The sequence below is a fragment of the Benincasa hispida genome, chromosome 10 (assembly GCF_009727055.1).
Source record: "Benincasa hispida cultivar B227 chromosome 10, ASM972705v1, whole genome shotgun sequence".
Taxonomy (NCBI): Eukaryota; Viridiplantae; Streptophyta; class Magnoliopsida; order Cucurbitales; family Cucurbitaceae; genus Benincasa; species Benincasa hispida.
Genome location: NC_052358.1, coordinates 61,825,341 through 61,847,775, shown reverse-complemented (window position 1 = coordinate 61,847,775; position 22,435 = coordinate 61,825,341). Strand labels below are relative to the sequence as shown.

The window sequence follows — 22,435 nt, the reverse complement described above, 5'->3', positions numbered from 1 at the left end:
CTTTCTTTCTTTCTTTTTTTTTTTGAAATGTGTGTGTATGTGTTTTTAAAATTGAAAACATGAGTTAACTCTAATCAAATTTGAACATTTGTCAGAATGAAGATTTTTAGGAGAGTAATATGTTCTTAAATGTAAAATGTTCTTCTTGATAACATATATGTTGTGGAAATTTCCTCGAACGTTGATGTTGGTCGTCACTTTATACCATTAAAAGATCCTTGTTATCATGTATATGGTATTACCTACTTCTAAGGTTCAACAAAATATAAATCAATACTTGAATAGTTCGTTATGAAAAAGGAAAGGGATGGTTGCAAATATAGACATTAGACCCAAAGTATTAACAGATATAACATAATGTAAAAAAAATTGCAAATATGGTCAAATTTAAGTAGTCAATCAGTGATAGACCATATTATCGATATGAGTTTATCAATGATAGATCATATCACTGGTAAGAGTCTATCAACATAGAAGTCTATCGCTGATAGACTTGTTTATATTCACATTTTTTTAAAAATAATGTTATACACTTGGTCATTATTTTTAAAAATGCTACCAATTGCAAATTACCCAAAAAGAAAATATCAATTTATATCTTGAAACTTTAATAGTTGTGTAAATTAAGATCCTTAAACGATCCTTAAACTAATAATTTTATAAAATTAAACCTAAATCTTTCACATATGTTTTAATCTGCATCATCACTAAAAATTTGTTATAATGAATCAATTTGTACAATTGACTAAGACTATATTTCAAAGTCATTCATGCATCTATTCTTTATAGATTTTTAGAATTCATCAAATATCAGATTAATGAAATGAATGATTGTCTTAATAAAAAAAAACAAAATGAACAACTAAAATAGACGCATGGATGTTTTTCAAAGAAAATTCAGTCTAAATTAATTCATTTATAGAAATTTAGAAGTTTAATTGATTAAATTATAAGTTTAGAGGTTTAAGTCTAAATTAATTTGTTTTCCAAAAGAATTTTTATAATATGATGGATAGTATTGATTCACCTTAACTATAAAAATGTAAAAAAACTATTATGAATATTGTAATAAAAAATAGATGCACATTATTTATTGTCCCAAATGCCATGTGTCACCATTCATGTTATCCACGTGCCTTGCTTGATGTACATGTAAGTCCACATTCTACTTGCCATTTTGCTAGTGTGAGATTTGGTGGATTTTAAAATGGGAAAATTCCACTTCTACTAATTTTCATGTTATCCAATTTTATGATTTTATTATTTTATTTTATAATTTTAGTTTTTATTTATTTATTATTATTATATTATATTTTTTATTTCCGTATTCTGGCTGCGCTCCTCATTTTGATAACAAAATCATCCATCAAATGTGTAAACTTTTTTTTTAATTTATTGTTATTATTATGATTATTTTTAAATTTAAATTAAATATTGAGTCCAAAAATCTCTTTTATTCTTCTGTTTTCCCTTTCCCTTTCCCTTCTCTTTCTTTCACCTTCTTTCGCCATTTCTTCCTCTCCCAGCTCTCTAACGTTAACCCGAAGGCAACCACCTGGCGGCGCGACACCCTCTTTTCCGGCGAGTAACGTACGACGACGGTGGCGCTGAACCAGATCTGCGTATCTGAAGATACCCTCGGTGTGACGCAACCAACGCCAAACTTCCTGTTTCAAAATTGCGCACCGTCGCGATCGTTCTTCATGCTAGATTTCGAATTCAAAGCCAATTGTCTACCGAAGTTTTCTGCAGCTTAATTGAGAAAATCCATGATGTGATTCCGGGATCCTGTGACATTCATTCCTTCTATCAAAACTCAATTGGATCCTTTTCCGCGGTCGATGACGAGGTTCTTATAAGCTTTGTCTTCGGATGCTAACTTATTTCATCCCATTCCTCCTCTTCCAATTGCCCACTTCTATTCTGATCCATTTCTATGTGGATCTTGCAACATCTCTTTTCTTGTATCAAATTTTCGTTTCTTGCATTATGTCATCATTGGTGTGAAGGAAATGTATTAATTATTTGTTGCATTCGATGACGTTGAAGCTCACTGGGGAAGCCCTCCACCCACGTTTCATATTTGCTAATTGTCAAATAAGTGTTACCTGCTAAATTTGGTTGATTTCGTAGTTACTCTTTATCTTTTATACTCAAGAAGCTTTTCTAGTTAATTGAATTCTTTCTCGTTATTTCTTTTTCAGTATTAGCTGGGGACTTCATGCGCTAGCATTAGTTGATTGAATTGTGGATCTATCGTGTGATCTTGAATGGCGTGGTTTAGTGGGAGGGTTTCTTTGAGTAACTTTGCGGATATTGCTGGTGCGGTAAATAAGCTCCAGGAGAGCGTGAAGAATATCGAGAAGAATTTTGACTCTGCTCTTGGGTTTGAAGAGAAGTCGGAATCCAGTAGTGATGGTAATGATACACTCTATGTTATGTTACAATTACCATTCGGTATTTTGATGAACATTTTTTTGTATAATATGTAATCCGAACAAAAGCTCAAACGATGCAGAAAACGGATTTTTCTGCTTAGACAGATTATTATGGAATGGTTAATGTGGTTAAATTTTAGTGATGAATGAATATCAAAGATAGTTTCATTCAAAATTCTTTTTCATGTGAAGTTGTGTACAATATGCTCTTTCCTATTGATCTGCTAGTGCTAGTGGAGCCACTATTTTGCTTGGAATAAACCACAAAAGGGACAAATTAGAAAAGTTGGCTGATAAATCTAACTGCCATAAAGCCAAGTTAGTTTTATTTTGTGGGTGTGTGTTCCTTGTTGTTCTTGCACTTCCATCATTAATCCACGATCCTTGGACTCAGGAATTAGTTAATGTCTTTACAAACATTGCCCGTTCTTTTTAGCCAGTTGTTTTTCATGTTCTCTTCATATGCTTGTAGCTCCTGGATTCTGGCAATCAGCTACTGAAGGGAAAGCACTCTTCGATCCAGTCAGGGCATTAATTGGGCAGCCTAAAACTGATGAAAGTGTTGTAGATGATTCCTCAAGTGAATCACAATCTTCACCAAGGCCCCTTGAAGTTGCGGAGGCATCAGAGAAACAGGACTCTTCACAGCTTCAATCTGATTTGAATGAAAAGGAAGACATTGAAACTGAGCAGTCAGTTTCTTCTTCTTCAAAGGAACCAACTGGTGGAAAATATGTTGAAGTGCCCACAGAAAAAGATGATGAAAGGCCAGACGTACAAAAGGAAAGCCAAGGAGAAGCAGAGTCTGAATCACCAGTCATGCCTATTGAAGTTCTTGGATCTTCTGTCCAAAATTATGAAGTATCAGATTCTTCTGTTGAAGCCAATCGTGAATCACCAAGAATGTCTGTTGAAAGTCCTGAACGGATTGCTGAAACCTCAGATTCCGTTCACAATCTGCAGCAGAAAGAGTTTTCAGAAGTGGAAACTTCCGAACATCCAGAGATAGATATCAAGTCAGGAGCAACTGATGTATATCAAGATGAAGGAAGTAATGAGCTGTTGGTTGAATCTCAGAGTTCTTTTGATGTGCATAGCAGAAGTATTGAACAAATATTGCTAGCAGATAGGGTAAATGAACCAATGGTTGAGGTAGAGAGTACTGATAAATTAGAAACAGAAGAAAAGGAGGCCTTAAAAACAATTCCACATATGGAAGCTGAGGCATTTGATGATAATCAGGGTGAAGGTGGTAGTGAAACTTCTAGCGTACATTCTGGTAGCACTGAGGTAAAAGAAGGTCCTCGTGAAGTTTCTGCAAGTGAATTGTCCAATGCCCCTTTTTTTGATGAGGCTTCTCAGCGAATTTCTAGTTCAGATTCTCATGAAAGTGATACAATGATCAAGGCAAATGAAACGGGACAGCACCCCAAAGATAGTGAGAAAGAAACTAAAGAGGGAGGTTTGAGTTCAGAGGCAAATATACCTATTCATTTAGATTCTATGCATGAACTAGAGAAGGTGAAGAGTGAGATGAAAATGATGGAAACAGCATTGCAAGGTGCAGCAAGACAAGCTCAGGTACTTGATGTGGCATAACATTACCTACAACCTTGTAGGTAAAGATACTCTCGACCAAGAGGTCTGAGATTTGAATTCCCCCATCCCTTCATGGTTCTCAAAAAAGATTCTTATTGAGCCTAAAGTTTTTTCCATGGTTATTCTTGCTATTGAAAAATGACTAGATTTGACTGAGCAGTGAGCAATAAATAAGTAGAGATTAGATTGTGTGGGGCACTCACCGTAGAAGTAATTTTGAATGTTTCTTCCCTTATATTCCTCTCTCTTGTAAAGTTATATTCTGACTTCTTGCAGGCAAAGGCAGACGAAATTGCGAAATTGATGAATGAAAATGAGCATTTGAATACTGTGATTGAGGAATTAAAGGTATTTTGTTTATATTTTCATATCAAGCAATCAAGATGTTAATTTTTCATCCTTCTTTGAGTGGGTAGTGGTGGTGGTTGATAGAGGAAGGACCCATATAAAATTGTACTTAACACAATCTTAATTCTGATTATTTTCTGCCTTGCCTTCCTTCCACTACTTTGACATATCAAATCATGTTCTCACTATGGTGTAAACCAAAAGGAAGATCTTTATTTATAGGAAAATCTTGGGGGGGAGGGGGTGGTCAAAAACGCATAACGAACTAACAAGTAAACTAACCGGCTAACAAACTAACCAACTGCTAACTATAAACTAGAACTTGTCTCTATAATTAATTTACAAATATTCCTATATCATTACATATTTTTTCCCTTTTGAAACCGTGGATAGAAAAACTCTCTCAACAATTGAATATATTGGAGGCATATTACAATTTTTTTTTCAAATTTCTTCTATTTCTTTTCTTCTTTTTTTTTTTTTTTTTTTTTTTGGGGGGGGGGTGGTTGGGTTGTTACATTTATGCATTAATTGACCTGTTTTCCTGCATGTTAGTTCCTGCCACTTCAAGTTTCTCCCTTAAACAAACTCATCTGAATTTTATTATTAAACCTTGGTTGGGCCTATTTTCTTCACTTGAGAATATTCTTTTGCCAATATGTTGTCATCTCATCACTCAATTACCAACTGTAAGAGGTACTGTACAAATGTTTAACATATTTTACACGGTACAAACTAATTTTCCCTTCATCTCTGCCCCTGTGTACAGAGGAGATGATGAAATATCTGTTACTGACGTTCCTCATTAATGATACAGAAAAAATCAAGTGATACAGAAATTGAATCATTGCGAGAGGAATACCATCAGAGAGTCTCAACTCTTGAAAAGAAGGTTTTTCTTTTCTTTTCATATTACTTTTCCAACATCTTCTGCATGAAATTTGCTCTTCATCTTACTACAGTTTGAGATTTTTAAAAGCTTTTTGTTTTCATCATCCTTACACATTTCTTTCAAATGGGCCTGATTTATGAAGTTTGAACTCCAATTGATGGCATCGACCATAAGTTCAGAGTTCTACCAAGCATAAATGGAGTTTTGGTAGTTGGTACATGTTGATTTACTTAAATCACTTTCTAGGTGAAATTTAGCAACTGTTTAAGAAAATGAAGTGAATGAGTGTGAATTATATTTTTATTTTATTTCTCTTGAGTGATATCGAAAGCTTTTGTATCCTAACATTGCAGGTATATGCTCTTACTAAGGAGAGGGATACACTTAGGAGGGAGCAAAGTAGAAAAAGTGACGTGGCTGCTCTTTTGAAGGAAAAAGATGAAATAATTAATCAAGTTATGGCAGAAGGTGAGGAAATTCGTAGTAGATCTCATGTATGCCTAGTGGTATTTTATTTCTTCCAATTTCTGCAGAAATGAAATTTTTCTTAAACCAAAAAATTTTCTTTGAAATAAAAATGTATTGTTGCTTTTCTAATTGGGTGGATTGTTAGGGAATAAGATGTCCGCTGTCTGAATGTTGCATTCTCTCAGCCTCGGTCATTTTGATTTGAAATATTTATACCTAATAGGATAATGCATGTAAGAGTGTCTAAGTAGGAAGTTTATCTTTCTATGTGACTAACCATGTAAGATATTTGTCTACCAACCAGGCGAGGAGCTTTCAAAGAAGCAGGCTGCTCAAGAATCTCAGATCAGGAAATTAAGGGCCCAGGTATGCTTTGGTTCACTTTCACTGAGTTTTTTGGAAACAAATTATATTACTCAGATGAATATTAATTTAATTGGTTTCTGGAGGCTAGATCAGAGAGCTTGAAGAAGAGAAGAAGGGATTAATTACCAAGCTTCAGGTAACTGAATTGTCAGGTTCCTTAAAGATAAACATTGAATTAGATTTCATTGGCTGACGAATGATGTTAAAAATGTCTTTGGGCCTGCACTATCAGATTTCTTTAGTATGTTTTTAGAATATTTTTCATTAGTTATGGTGGAGGAACAGAAAGTTCCATTTGGATTTTTATCTTTGCAGAATTTATGGTTTGTTGCACCTATCATTTGAAAAAAAGTCATTTCTCTTGCATCTTATCCTTTGATTACAGGTGGAAGAAAACAAAGTAGATAGCATCAAGAGGGACAAAACTGCTACAGAGAAGTTGCTGCAAGAAACAATAGAAAAGCACCAAACAGAACTAGCAGCACAGAAAGAGTACTATACAACTGCCTTAACTGCTGCTAAGGAGGCTGAAGCACTAGCAGAGGCACGTGCAAACAGTGAAGCGAAAACTGAGCTAGAATGTCGTCTTAGGGAGGCTGAGGAACGTGAAACAATGCTAGTTCAGACACTTGAAGAATTGAGACAAACTTTAAGTAGAAAGGAGCAGCAGGTTTTGTTTTTTTGTTCCTCTAAAAAGTTTTCATTGTAGGAAAATGAGCTTATTAAGAAATTGCAGAGTCAGATGACTTATCATTAACTTCTCTGCAGGCTGTCTTTAGAGAAGATATGCTTCGTAGGGACATCGAGGACCTTCAAAAGCGTTACCAAGTATGTGGCACTTCCTATTTCAGTGCTAGTTCTGACTTCTCTGGACTTGGCTTCTGGAAAAGATAAAGGGAAAATGTTGGAAATAATCTTGTGACCTTACTTTATTTATATCTTGGTGGTCATTCTTTTACAGGCAAGTGAGCGGCGCTGTGAGGAGTTGATCACTCAAGTCCCCGAGTCTACAAGGCCTCTTTTGAGGCAGATTGAAGCAATGCAGGCTAGTACATCTTAGAATGTATTTGGAGATCTTATGTTTTTCTCTATACGTCCAAGTCAGGCTAGTGGACTTCATTCTTAATCTCTTGTCATGATAACAGGAAACAACTGCTAGAAGGGCAGAAGCGTGGGCTGCTGTTGAAAGAACTCTTAACTCCAGGCTTCAGGTTGCTTTGGATTTATTCTGGGCTATGTACTGTTTGTGCAGCATATATACATGTCTACTGAATTTTTATTGAATGCACAGGAAGCAGAAGCCAAAGCTGCTGCTGCTGAAGAAAGAGAGCGATCTATAAATGAACGCTTGTCCCAAACCTTATCTAGGATTAATGTTCTTGAGGCGCAGGTTCTTATTGTTAATGATCATTTCATCTTTCACCTTGACCTTTCAAATATTACCTTACATCAGAATTGTATTTAGGTTTCATGCCTTAGAGCAGAACAGACTCAATTAAGCAAAACCCTTGAAAAGGAGAGACAGCGAGCAGCTGAAATCAGGCAGGAATATCTTGCAGCAAAAGAGGAAGCTGACACTCAAGAGGGTCGTGCAAGCCAACTTGAGGAAGAAATCAGGGATATTAGAAGGAAACACAAGGAAGAGTTGCAAGAGTCTCTGAGGCATAGGGAGCTGCTGCAGCAGGTATTGGTTCTTATACGAACTTGTAACTCCTTTAACCTATGAAGTACAGACTCGTCTATTAATGGACGTTTCCATAGGAACTTAAGTGCACATCTGGGATATGAACACACCTTGGACATAAATCCAACGTGCAACGCACTTGAACATAGTTTGGCCTGACTTGTATGTCACACCATATCTCTGGACGCACCAATATGCATTGTTGTTTTGAAAGAAAATGTTATATGTAAATATTGACACTCTTGGACACCTAGATAAACTAAGACACTTCTTGGATAAGAAATAAACCATTTATTGACATAGGCCTCCACCCCAAAAGCAAAACAACTTTCACCATGATATTTTGGTTTATCTTTTAACATATCTCACATTTGTTAAATGTTGAAAATTGTTTACATGGAAATTTTTTTTCCCCATTTTAGTTAATATTTTTTATTCGTGGGGTTTGTGCCATGTGTTTGCCTATGTTTTCATGTGGTTTTACCTATTTTCAGTTTTTTTCCAGTAAAATATGTTTCTGTTAATCATTTCCACTAATCTCTAGAAAGGAGTTCAAGTAATCAAATAGAAGATGCCAGGTCCTTGTTGCAGATTAGGGTATCATACACTTTAGTTGTCACTGATATAATCATGTCCTTTCTCTGACCTACTAGATATCTAGAATTCAAACCAAATTTCTGGTGTTAAGTTTGCTTAAGAGTTGTCTATTTTACTTGCTATGCTGGGAGGGGGGACATTTTATCAGCTGTTGCGGGGGAGTTTAATTACCACTCAGCTTCTACATAAATTGTCTGTTACAGCATATGATTGTTTTATTCAAGGCTTGAAAATTTTGCTTTCATTTGATCTCTGATAGGAGATTGAAAAGGAGAGAAGTGCCAGATTGGATTTGGAGAGGAAAGCTCATCTCCACTCTGCTGCCGTGGCTGATCATAGTCCCATAAAAAGCCATAATTCAACTTTTGAAAATGGTATGGTTCTTTGCTTCGATGACATTTTTTTTCAGGGTGTATTGCCTTATACTGTTATGCATGCAGGTGACTTGGCACGTAAGCTCTCAAGTTCCAGTAGCCTAGGAAGCATAGAGGAAAGCTATTTTCTTCAAGCGTCTTTAGGGTCATCTGAAAGTTTATCTGATAGGAAAATCACTGGGGAAGTAGGCATGAGTCCATACTATATGAAGAGCATGACTTCTAGTTCTTTTGAGGCTGCTCTTCGTCAGAAGGAAGGAGAACTTGCATCTTATATCTCCCGATTGGTTTGTCATTTTAATACCTTGGAACACTTCAATTCATACATGTCACAACTTTTAATTTATAGGAAATGACTTAGTTCTGGTAGGTTTGGTCTTCAAATAGTTTACTGGTCTGTATATTTTAGGAATCTCATTAAATCTTAACATGATTTTACATGATCAGGTTTAAATTGTTATAACTTCTAATTTGTAGGGAATAAATTGTTGCAAATTGAAGTTCAGGTGTATTTTATCCAGTATTCTAAATTCTAATTAGGTAGTGTTGTGGACCTGGGGTAGTAAAGATTAGAGTTTAGTGCATTTCATGCTCCTTTCTTGGGAAGGGGTTTTATAAATATTAAGAACACCCTCTTCCAATAGTTCAAACTTTAGCTCTATTTTCATTTGTTTGCTTGGTTCTTTTTCTTTAAACCAGAAATCAATAGAATCTATCCGTGACTCTCTTGCTGAGGAGCTAGTGAAGTTAACCTCACAGGTTGGTATTGACCCATTACACGATATTCTCTTTATGCCAATGAGCTTGATGTGACTTGACGTGTGTATTAATTCTTTTGATGCACAGAGTGAGAAGTTAAGGGCAGAGGCCAGTATGTTACCAGGCATACGTGCAGAACTTGAAGCGCTAAGAAGAAGGCACTCTGCTGCACTAGAGCTTATGGGAGAACGTGATGAGGAGGTACTAACAAATCTCTTACTATGTGGAAGATTAAATGGATTGGACATTTGGTGAAAGCGCACTGCTTTCTCCTCCCCTTTTAGATTAGATTATCCTATTGTTATTGATAGATGTTCAGTTGGATTGAGAATATTATTTTTTTAAAAAAAGTTGTTTGAAATTCATGTTAATTTCATCAAGCCACCTGAGCGTGGAATCACTAAAATGAACAAAAGTATTAGATTGCATCAACCAGGCAAGGCTAAAATTTTTGGCCATTGAGGCCCTATCTATGCATCAGTTTCTAAATGTCCAATGCTCCCAAAAGAGACTGGAATTCACTTGCCGTTGAAGGTTCATTGGAGTTGTCTTGTTACTGCTGTTTAGGAGCAGTGTTACTGTATTCGCGTAGGGTTTAAAACTCGGTGTTGGCTATGTTTGCTAGAGGTGAGCTGGTTGGCCAAAACTTGGTGCTAGATATCTGTTTCGGAATTAAACAATGAAGGGCCAGACATGTCCGAGTATAGATATGCATTCAGTCTCTGAATTTGAATTTGGGACTGGATTTTATTCGTGAAGTTTTTGTGATATTTTATATCTACCTTTTTTAAGTTTTCTAGCGAATCAATACCACATCATTAGTTGGAGAGTGCATTTGGTTGTGGAAATGTTTTCATAATGAACTAAATATCCATCACTAGCGACCGAGTTTTTTCCAATACAAGGACATACACCTAATTAAGTACAATTAATTGCTGGTGCAGCTGGAGGAACTTCGTGCAGATATTGTTGATTTGAAGGAGATGTACAGAGAACAAGTAAACTTGCTTGTGAACAAGGTATTTAGTTCACCACAATTTTGTATGACTTTACTTAAATAGGATCTGTTCTACAACCTTGTCCTCGAATTCTAAGTTCACTACAATTTTGCAATACAAAAGGCTTTATTGTTCCTAATCTTTCTCCACTCTCTTGCAGATTCAGATAATGAGTTCATCAATGGGTACAGCCTGAGAAGTAACTTCGTATAGCACAACAACGCTATACGAGTCGTTGAAACTCGGCCATTGGTATTGAGATGGGTAGTATTAAGATTTTGTGTATGTACTGAACAGTATATACTTGAAACAGAGCTGATCTTTTTGAAAGTGTTACATAATTCCCAACAGCATTGTAATTTTACAGTATACCTTCGTTTTTAGTGTACTTGTTACAGCATTGAGTTATGGTTTCACAGCTTGAATAAGATTCCCATTTTGCCCTTACCAAAAGTTGATTCTTCAATAACAAATCGAGGGGAGAGATTTGGAAATGGGAACCTCACTGTAGCTTTTGATGGGGGAATCAAGATATTAGATTTATGAAGCTGCGTAATCAGATCAAGTAAAATCCAATTGGGGAAATAATTTGATCTATGAATACTGTTGTTCTAGTAAAGATTGTAAATTACAAGTTTGATTGTTGAGGTTTCAAGGTTGTCTAATGAATTCCTATTATAAATATAGTTAAAAAGTGTTTTAACGGATTTCTAAGATATGGTTTGATAATCTATTTCGTTTTTGGTTTTTGGAAAGTAGCATGGTATCAAACTCAGTTTCTTGTTTTTTAAAAACATGTGTTTCTTTTTATTAAAAAACATTTGTGTTTCTTTTATTTTTTTAAGTGAATTTCATAACGTAATTGTTTTAAATGAAAAAATTATTAGATATATTTTTAAATGTAGCAAAATATTACTTTCTATTGTCGATAGACAATGACATTTTACTATATTTATAAATAAAATAACTTATTTTTCTATATTTAAAAAGAATTCATCATGCATTTTTCAGGCTTAAAAATATATAATTATTTAGACTTTTTTCTCAGATTTATTCTGTTTTTATAGTATTAATTTTGTAAATAATTTAGGATTAAGTTATATTTTATCTGAATCTATGTTCTTAATTATGTTTAAATCCATGGGACACTTTAGACCATTATTTTAATTAAAAAAAAATCATTTTTTGCATTTAGCTACATTTATAAACAAAATATATTTTTTGAAATCAATGTTTAAATTTAGCAATCTGTCTCGTTGTCAAAAATAAAAATAAAAACAACTAAAACCTAGAATGATGGGATAAATAAAACTTAAAATCCAAATATATCTAAGACCGAGGAAATTAATAATATGTTTTTCATTGTCGAACTTTCAAATAAAAAGAAAATTTAGTCAAATTAAATCCTATAATGTCATATATTGCAAATACCTTTATGTTGGAGGAGAAATCTTAGTTAATCAAAACTTGTCACGTCATTATTTATCAAATTTTTTGGGACAATTCCAATTTTATTAGATTTGGGGCCAATTAAGAATTCAGTGTGCTTTCGAATTAAAATTTGGAGAAAAACTAAAAATGTTATGTATCTTCTTTCTTGTTATTTGATTACTATGATTGACGATTAATTCTGTACTCCTATCGTTAACTTGGTTAGAGATCCAATTGAAGTTAAAATTATAAATTGAATTGGGCTGAATAAATTAGAGACATTGGAGAAAATAGCAAAATTCATTAGTTCATCAAATGCAGAAATAATAAGATTTTTGATAAAACCTGTACCACTCATGTGAGGTCGACTTGTATAATATCGGATTTGCCTTTAATATGGTTGGCCAACAACAATAATGAATATAGTGTAATTGCTATAGCATGTATCAATTTTAAATAAAAATATAATGTAAATGAGTAAGCGTTAGTTATCAATGTCCAATCGAACGGATTTTGTAGAAAAAAAGTGGCACATCTTTTGCCAAGTTTGAATTTCGAATTGAAAGTTTTTTATCCGATTTGATTTGGTTCAAATTCATTCCAAATGAATCAATCTTGTTTTTTATATCTTCATTTAAATTTTAGTTTATAATAATTCTTTAAATTTCACATTTTCTTATTAATTTTTGGGCTACTTGCACTCATGACATTATCGAATGACTAAAATGTCTTCACAGTTAAAAATGTGAAACTGCATTTCATTATCATTTGATTATTATCTGAATGTCATATGATTACCATCTAATTGTCAATGATATTGATTGCTATTTGATTGTTTGATTACTGTCTGATTGTTATCTGATTCCTATCTTATACTGATTGCTAATGATAGTGATTTGCTATCTCGTTGTTATTTAATATTGATTATTAAGTGATTGCAAATAATACTGATTGCTATCTAATGACCTTACATTTTTTTTGTTAATTGTTAAGTAGTTTCTGATAATCATCTCATTATCTTCCATCTTTTGTCAATTATTAAGCAGTTTCAAATTACCCTCAGATTCTTATTTGATGGCCTTCCTAGTTAATTAGGGTTTAAACATTCAGAGTTTTTGTTAATTAGGGTTATCTTAAAGCTATCGTCATCTTGAAGCTATTATCAATCTCAATAGAATCCGATATGTTATTTATTCTTAAAATTCGGCATGAATAAATCTAGGGATAAATCTATTTAATATAGATTATAAAGAATTTTGTCTTGCTCATACATATATTACCAGTACATTTACTGAGCCAATTTAATAAAATTTAATAAAACTTCAACTCTGATTTTGTTGGCTTATATTTTTTAATACTCAAAGCTCTAAAAAAGGAAAAAAAAAATAGAATTATAGTTTTTAGCCTCCAAATTCTCTTTCACCATTAGCCAATTTAATAAAATTGCCCCCAACAAATTTGAATTGACAAAAAAAAAAATAATAAAAAAAACAATAAAATTGTCACATCAAATGCCTTTCATTTGGCAGCGATTGAAAGCAATTGAGAAACTGATTTTATTCACAAAAAACCAATCGGAAGAAAAAGAACAAAAATAAAACAAAAACAACACCACATTTCAATCAATCGGTTGAAAATGAAGATGAAGAGGAGAAGCCAGAAATTGTGAACGCCGGAGAAGTTTCCGACCGAATTTCATGGATATCACCATTGCAGGCTTTGTCGTCGTCGAACGTAGAAAACGATTACGTTGCCTGGAGAATGCTCGCGAATGGAAGAAGCGAGAATGGTGGAGGAGAAAAATAAGGAATTACTGCTTACGTTGGTTAGAATGATAAAATTAGAATATGAAAACAAATGAAAAATAAGAATTTGAATCTTTTGCTATATATGCAAAATCAACAACTTCACTCCCATGGTTGCCAAATAGCTAAACTATTTTGACACCCATTATAATTTTCCTTTTTTTTTTTAATTATTATTTTTAATTCTTATTAACATATTTAATTTCAACTGAGTTTTTATTCATTATTTTATAAATATTCTCATAAAACAAAGTGTATATTTCACCCAAATTTTTCATTGTAATTTTTATCACGTTTTATCACTTATCATCTTATTATATTATTATATCGTTTTAAAGTTTTGATATACACTTTGTTTGATCTCAACAAAATTATGTCTTTTTGACAAACGAGTAAGTGTTTACTTATTGTAATTATTGTTATTATTGAGCAAATCCGGATAAAATTAGTTTCAGGAGACTAAATTAAGATTTATTGAAAGTACAAAGATTAAAATTTGAGATTTGAAGTACAAGAATTAAATTTGAACAAACTCCAAAATGCAGAGATCAAATGATAATTTTACATCTATTCTAAAGGTAATCTGTTTGCACTAGATTTCTGAAAAAAATTAATTTGTTGAATTTGAACTTTGTATTCATATTTATTTCTTCAATATAGTGAATACAATCCTTAATACATAATCTTTTGATGCTTTCTCTCGAAAAGTAAATTTTAATCCTTATGCTTGTTGATCTTCTCGGATGATCGACCTTTGAGTTTGATGATCTTCTTGAAGGATCGACTGTGGACTTGTTGATCTTATTGATTAGTTTGGACCTATCTCTAGCTTGTTTATCGACTTTTACGAGCTTCTAGCTTGTTGGTCATCTTGGATCGACCTTTGGAGGTCCAATCTTCTAGTCTTTAAGCTTGAGAGCTAGAGAGCTTTGGTCTTCATAACTTCTCCCAAACTCTGAAGATGGATCTTCGTAACTTCTAAATATAAATGTTTAATTAACTTCTCTCAAACATTTATATTAAAATTTTTAATTAAAACAAAAATGTTTAAATATAACATAAAATTAGAGCTCATAACTTCTAAATATAAATGTTTAATTAAAACATAGTACTATATACCATGTAAAAACAAAAACGAGTAGAGAAACATCGGTAAGGTTAGTCAAAAGCTAGCATTGGTCATGTATGCAGCTTTCCACAATGTGAGAGTTTATGAACCTAACAAAAAAAAAAAAAAACTACAGTGGTTCGACCAGTTTGGTCTACATCCACTTAACCAACTTGAATTATTTTATCAATGAGCAATAAAGGAATTTACAATAAACGAAATCATCTGTAATTTCAATATCAATTGATATTGAGATTGCCTCTGAAAGTTGAGAACAACCTGCTGCAAAACAGCTTAAAACAGTGTGCTGCCTGCTTCTACAGGTAAACCACCAAACCCAGATCTGCAGCAAACCCAACACTGGCGTACCCACGCTGAAACTGGAACCCACCGAACACTAACGTGGAATTGGACCCCCCAGATCGGTCCGATCACCTACCCGTCACCACGCTCACGCCGCGGCACCCGAACCGGCAAACCCACGCTCACGGCTCCTCAACTTCGGACCAGACGACTGTGGCGCTCCCTCAGACGGCTGCCTACTTTCTTCAAGGCGGCCGCGCGTGTCCTATCTCCCAGGCGGCTGCTCCTCGGCCTTTTTAGTTCAGCCGGCTACTGCTCGAATGCTCCAGGCCGGCTGCTCTCTTTTATCAGCCAAGAGACACACGAAATTGGCCCTAATTTTGGAGAAGATGGAATAATTATAAAATTGCCACAGCCCATAATTACCAGAATACCATTGGGCTTTTAAATTCACCAAAAACCCAAAAACCCACTTAAACACCTTGTTATTTTCTACAAATCTCTCTCATAACAAGAATATTTAAGTGAACCAGTTCAACATCTTTCTGGGCCACAAATTTTCTGATAAAATGAAATTTGACATTGATATGCTTAGACCGTTCGTGATGAGATGGATTCTTCATAAGATGAATAGCACTCTGGCTATTATAATGGATGATAGGAATGAACTCCTGCGACAACAACTCACTAACTATCATTTTCAACTACACTGCCTCTTTCACAGTTTCACCTACTGACATATACTCTGACTCAGTAGTAGACAAAGCAACAACTGACTGTAGAGCAACCTTCCAATTGACCACATTACCAAACAAACGAAAAATATGACCTGATAGAGACCTTCTTTTGTCAAGGTCTGCAGCGTAATCTGCATTTGTGAAGCGATTTTATCACAATCCCTACTAAAATACAATGATACATTGACATTACCTTTCAAATATCGAAGCACCCATTTAACTGCATTTCAATGCTCCTTCCCAGGATTTGACATAAACCTACTAATCATACTCATAGCATATCCAAAGTCAGGCCTAGTATAAATCATCAAATACATAATACTTCCAACAACAGTACAATAGGGAATATTAGCAATCTCTAACCTTTCTTGTTCAGTAACAGAATACTGAGACGAAGAAAGCCTAAAATGAGATGCTAAGGGTGTCGAAACTGCCTTACAACCAGACATATTTTACTTTTCAAGCAGTTTATGCACATAACTCTCTTGCGAAATGGTTAACAAACCTTTCTCCTTATCTCTTTTCACATCCATGCCTAGGATCCTTTTCAGTTCACCTAAATATTTTATCTCAAATTCACTACTCAACCGTTTCTTGAGATCACAGATTTCAAAATAATCCTTAGATATCAGAATCATATCATCTACATACAGAAGTAGATAAGTATATGTACCTTTCTGAGATAGTTTCCAGTACACGCAGGCATCATATGAGATCTTGTGAAACCCTTGCTTCAGAATAAAGGTGTCAAACCTGATATACCACTGTCTCGGCGATTGCTTCAGTTCATAGATGGACCTGTAAAGACGACAAACCATGTCTTCCTTTCCTTTCACCTCATAACCCTTAAGTTGAGCCATGTAGATCACTTCCTCTGATTCACCATGAAGGAAAGCTGTGGTGACGTCCATCTGTTCAACAAACATATAAAAGTGAACAACAATAGATAAAATTAATTGAGTGGACGAATGCCTCACCACCGGAGAGAAAATCTGATGAAAGTGAACTTCCTCTTTTTGAGTGTAGCCCTTGACTACCAGTCTAGCCTTATACCTAGGCTTGTTGTCACCTCTTATACCTGGTTTGATTTTATAAATCCACTTTGACTGAATGAGTTTATGATTAGGAGGCTTTGGAACCAATGACCATATCTGATTCTTCTACAACGAGAACAATTATGCTTCCATAGCATCCTTCCATTGTTCCTTCGAATCAGATACAATAGCCTCCTTAAAAGTAAGAGGCTCTGCTTCAATACTGTCAGCTGCACTAGTAAGAGCATAAGCAACTAAATCAGCATAACCATACCTCGTAGGAGCCTGCCTCACCCGCTGAGGCCTGTCACGATTAAGCTGATAGTTCTGTAGGTCACTGCTACTTGAGCTTTCTTCACCAAAAGCTCTCTCATCAATCAAATTTCTTTGCAATTGAGGTTATCTACTATCAGAACTGGATGACTGATCACTGAATTCACCTGAACTAACTGATGTTCGTGCTTTAGAATCAATTCTAACCTCTGCCTCAACCTAATCAACTGACTGCTGTTTCTGCTGCTCTTTGACACGAAATGGCATCTCTGTTTCATTAAAGGTCACATCTCTACTGATAATACATTTATTTTTGCCCTCTTCCAAGCACCAAAGTTTATATCCTTTAACACCCCAAGGATAGCCAATAAACATACATTTCAGTGCTATCTTATTCAGCTTCCTTTCCTTAACATGAGCATAAGCTGAACATCCAAACACTCTGAGATGATCCAAGCTTCGAGCTTTTCTTGTCCATATCTTCTGAGGAGTCTTTAGGCCTAAAGAGAAAGATGGACTTCTATTAATAGGATAACAGGCTGTTTGGGCAGCTTCCCCCCAAAACTTCAAGGGTAATGAAGTATTTGTCAAGAGACATCTTGTACGCTCCATAATTGTTCTGTTGAACCTCTCAGCTAAACCATTCTGCTGTGGAGTGTACGTAACAGTGAAATGCCTCGTAATTCCCTCAGATTTGCAAAATTTATCAAATTTGTGATTCACAAATTCTAAACCATTGTCTGTACTCAGATACTTTATCTTCTTGCCTATCTGGTTTTCAACCTGCTTTTTCCATTTAAGAAATTTTCCAAAAGCTACATCCTTCTGTTTTAGTGGATACATCCACACCTTTCTTGAAAAGTCATCAATGATTGACATAAAGTATCTCGAACCTCCTATAGAAAGTACCTTTATAGGACCCCACAAATCTAAATGAATATAATCCAAAATTCCTTTGGTAAAATGCTTCCCTTTCCCAAACTTCACTCTGGTAGACTTTCCCATTATGCAATGTTCACAAAATGGGAATTCAATGTCTTTAACTCCTTTAAGCAAACCTTGTTGTGAAAGAGCTTGAAGACCTCTTTCACTCACATGAGCTAGTCTGTTATGCCATAACATAGACTTATCTGTTTCTTTCCAGATGCAATAGCAACACTACCTGAAACTGCAGTACCCTCTAACACATAAAAACCATTCCTCAAGGACCCCTTTACCTTAACCAAAGAACCCTTGATAACCTTCAAAACTCCATTCTCAGATTTATAGGAATAACCTGTTCTATCTAATTCGCCCAGAGAAATTAGATTTCGTTTGAGTTCTGGAACATACCTTACATTTGTAAAAATTCTGATCATTCCATCATGTGTTGTAATTCGATCTGACCCAATTCCTTTTACATCATAAGCACCATTATCACCAAGCAAAATTGTTCCCCTATCATTTTCCTAAAAGTGAATCAAGAAATCTCGAGTAGGAGTCATGTGAAACGTGCACCCTAAATTCATAATCCAAGCATTCTGAATGTCCCTGTTGGACATCATCAAAACCATCAAAACCTTTGTTGAATCATACCCATCAGTAACATTTGTTGCACTATAATCCCCTGCATGCTTGCTACTTGATGCATCCTTGCTCTTATTCAAAGGGCAATTTTTTCTAAAGTGTCCTTCTTTATGACATAGGAAACACTTTTTGGTTTTCCACTGCTTGATTTTCATCCGACATTTTCTCACCAATGTTATTGAGATCAACTAAATCTTCTGGAATTCATCTAAATTCTTTTCTAAGCCTTTACTTGAGTCCATCTTATATCCAAAAAATTTCTCTTTTAGATATAATTTATTTGGCAAGGACTTAGTCAAATAAAGACTTTCCAATTTCTTCCACAACTCCGCTGTAGTAGTGGCCTCATCTACTAGCCTAAGCATCCCATCTGACAAATACAAAATTATCGTCGAATAGGCCATCACATCCATATCCTTTTTTCAGCTTCTATATTGTTGGTGGAAGGTCATTTTCGTCTAAGATTTTTGCTACCTTTTGTTGTACTAGAATAGCTCTAATATTTTTCCTCCATAACCCAAAGTCATATTTTCCTCCATAACCCAAAGTCATATTTTCCATCAAATTTAATAACTTCGAACCATGTAGACATCGAATCCATCTGTCAAATTAATTCCAACAAAAATATCCTTGAACAAAGAATATGCCAGCACACACTACCACACACCCTTCTTGGATCAACTGGTGCTCTGATACCACTTGTAAGAGTTTATGGACTTAACATAGATGACCAAACAGAATGCAAACAATCAGCAGAAAAAAAATCGAGAGCAGTAAAGAATACCAAGATATACAGTGGTTCGACCAGTTTGGTCTACATCCACTTTGAGAACCAACTTGAATTATTTTATTAATGAGCAATAAAAGAATTTACAAATTACAGATAATCAATAAAATTCCCAATCTATAATTTCAATATCTATTGATACCGAGAGCTCCGTGTCACAATCGCTCTTTCGGAAGCTTCTCTTAGCGATTGTGCGGCACTTGTTCCCGCCCACGAACAAGCCAGCCAACTCAAATACGGACTGCCGATGGCACACCGAGTGCCTCTTGCAACCTCCAACCCTATTTTAGGGAAAATGGTTTTAGAAAACGGGTTTAGAGAAAAGGTTTTCGTAAGAAGATTTGAGAGTGTGTATAAAGAAAGAGAAAGATTGTAGTAGACTAGAAAGCAATAAGCAACAACAACGGCTTTTATAGAGTACTACTCCGGTATGAGGAAGTGATGGTTAGTCTTATCCCCATATAGTGCATTCTGAACAAAAAGCCAACTGGCGCCCTTGCATATGCAAAAGGGCGAGTGGTCACTTACAATGAAAATGTAAAGAAAGCAAGCTAACTAAACTAATACAATACAGGATATGAAAGTAACTAGAAGGGGTTGGATTGGGTATAACGGCATGGGCAACAGGCCCGGACAAGCATGACTGTTACTTCTTCCCCCACTTATTGTTGACGTCCCCGATCGACCGACCTTGTTCAAAACTCTGCGATGGCTGGAGCTTACACTCTTTCAAGCTTCGGCCCGCTCCCAACTGTCTCTTCGTCGGGGAGATCCTTCCATTCACTAAGAACTCTGTCAGTTTTTCGTCTGGGTTTCCAATACGGCGTGTACGTTTATCCAGGATTTGTGCAACTTCTTTCTCAGCAAAACTCTTCATCGTGACCGAGTGCGCGGCCTTAGCATGTTTCGCTATTTCATCCTCGGATCGGGATGATACGGCTTCAGATACTCACATGGATGACAGGATGATCATCTTCATCCATGAGGGTAAACTAACCCTATATGAGAGTTCTCCCGACCTTCTCAATACCTCCACTGGACTTCATATTTCTTACTAGCCGTTGGTCTCTCTGGCCTCGAAACGAAAACGTGTCTCCGGTCGTAGTGCTTGACTCTAGACCTTGTCTCCCAGCTTTGAAACTCAAGGCCCCTTCGCTTTACTTATACAGCCCACTCTTCCATCCTCCTTGATTGCTCTTTTCTAGGTTAGGCTGCCGAGCGATCTCAGTAGGTTTTTACTCCACTCTTTAGTGAAGCTTATGTCCTGATGGACTTTTGCTCCTCATAAGGCGTGCGTCCACTCAATGTAGGCATGACTTTGTTCTGCCTGCGCACACCATCCTACTCGAAGGGCGTTATATTCTCCCCGGTCGCGGACTCTGTTGGCTATTGAAGTCCTGAACTGATGCCACATCTAAACAATCTATGAAGTTCTGTCTTTCTAGCGTCGATAAAGCTGATGCAATTATTCCGTCACCATACTGTTGAATCTCGTTCTGTCATGACCTGTCAGTTTGGGGATTGATACTAGAGGAATATTTAGTGATGATCTCTAAATTCTGCATTCTGTCCAATTGTCCAGAATTCCGTCCCAATCAGCTAAACAATGCCTTATGCACCTATTTCACATATGTGTTTTGAGAAGACGATGTAGTCATCGTCATGTCGACGGCTGTGCACCAATTTTCGGCGTTCGGACGAACGTGGCATATTTCCGAAACGGTCTATTGATTAATCATAAGGACCGAATTAATAAACTCTCCCACCCTTGGGGGCAAATTTGCGTGATGAGTAGGTAGACACATCCGTGCCCAACGGTCGGGGCAGTAGATGGTTTCCACAGACCCGCTAATTCGCTTTTCAACCTTATCTGTTCGCATGACAAGGAAGTCTATAGGTAAAAATTCATGACTCATCTCAACTTGGCCAATTAGCTTCTCGTCAAAGGGCATAAGTCCTCTTGCCAACCATTTGTTGTTCCTCTGACCCTACGTAGTCGTGTTACGTGACAACCCTCGATCACGACCTTTCGATAAACTCCCCGATGACTCTGGGGGATTAGAAGCGATTAGCCTTGGTATAGTAGATCATCTTCCACCCAGAACTGGCTGTGTCTTCCCCTCTCTAGGCCAAACTGTAGCATGGCCTGCGCCCTTTGTGTCATTTGTCAAGTGAGTTTTTGACAGTTTCTCGTACTGTTGCACTCAATGTACTTGCTTGACTAGTGCGAAGCGAACATGCACAGGGCCGCATGTTCGCTTCTTTACGGCTAAGCGCATCACGCCGCTTGGTTGCTTTTCCACCGATCTATTGGTTCGAATTGGAAAGTCGAACTCCCGCTAACATTCCTGCCACCGTGGCCTGTTTTTCGACTGACAACTTCGTTGGTTGAAGAAGTGACAAATGGAGTGTTGTCGGTCATTGACCAACGAACTTGGCCCCCAAAGAGATACTGTCCTCCAGGCCCTCAAGCAGTGAACTACTTGCTAACATCTCTTTCTCGGAGGCGCAATACCTCGTTCGCATCATTTAGTTTTCTACTCTCATATGCGACGGGGTGTCGTCTGGAGAGAGAAACACCGCCCAACGCGAAGTCAGAAGCATCAGTCAATCTACTTCAAAATGACTTTTGGTCACGTCGGCAATTCCGGGACCGGCCCCAATTCAATCATCCACATTCTTCAGGCCCTCAAAGGCAGGCCTGACATTCGTGAGTCACAGCTCCATTGGCTATCCTCTTTTCAACAGTTACGGTTAAGGCCCTGTTCTCTCGAGAATCCTTCTACGAACCGCCTATAGTAGTTGGCTAGTCCGATGAAGGATCGTAGTTCGGTCACGGATGACGGTTACCCAAATAATTCTCTCTCT

At 36.1% G+C, this 22,435-nt stretch overlaps 1 protein-coding gene across 1 annotated transcript; it reads left to right on the top strand.

The window, feature by feature from the left end:
• The first annotated feature begins 1,452 nt into the window (after positions 1-1,452).
• Positions 1,453-10,976, top strand: LOC120088080 (golgin candidate 5). The gene is made up of 20 exons (XM_039045127.1): positions 1,453-1,849; positions 2,205-2,418; positions 2,911-4,019; positions 4,314-4,385; positions 5,203-5,277; positions 5,631-5,745; positions 6,050-6,111; positions 6,200-6,247; positions 6,497-6,781; positions 6,880-6,939; positions 7,073-7,156; positions 7,257-7,322; positions 7,403-7,501; positions 7,577-7,795; positions 8,652-8,766; positions 8,833-9,053; positions 9,466-9,525; positions 9,613-9,726; positions 10,470-10,544; positions 10,684-10,976. The coding sequence occupies exons 2-20, from the start codon at positions 2,271-2,273 to the stop codon at positions 10,717-10,719; spliced, it is 3,063 nt and encodes a 1,020-aa protein (XP_038901055.1). The 5' UTR covers positions 1,453-1,849; positions 2,205-2,270; the 3' UTR covers positions 10,720-10,976.
• The last annotated feature ends 11,459 nt before the right edge of the window (positions 10,977-22,435 follow it).

What these genes read in the sequence shown, in the direction of transcription:
- LOC120088080 (XM_039045127.1), top strand. Translation starts at nt 2,271, where the DNA reads ATGGCGTGGTTTAGTGGGAGGGTTTCTTTGAGTAACTTTGCGGATATT. An exon ending in CTGTGATTGAGGAATTAAAG is followed by an intron (nt 4,386 to 5,202) that starts GTATTTTGTTTA and finishes TTAATGATACAG; the next exon opens with AAAAAATCAAGTGATACAGA. An exon ending in GATTAATTACCAAGCTTCAG is followed by an intron (nt 6,248 to 6,496) that starts GTAACTGAATTG and finishes CTTTGATTACAG; the next exon opens with GTGGAAGAAAACAAAGTAGA.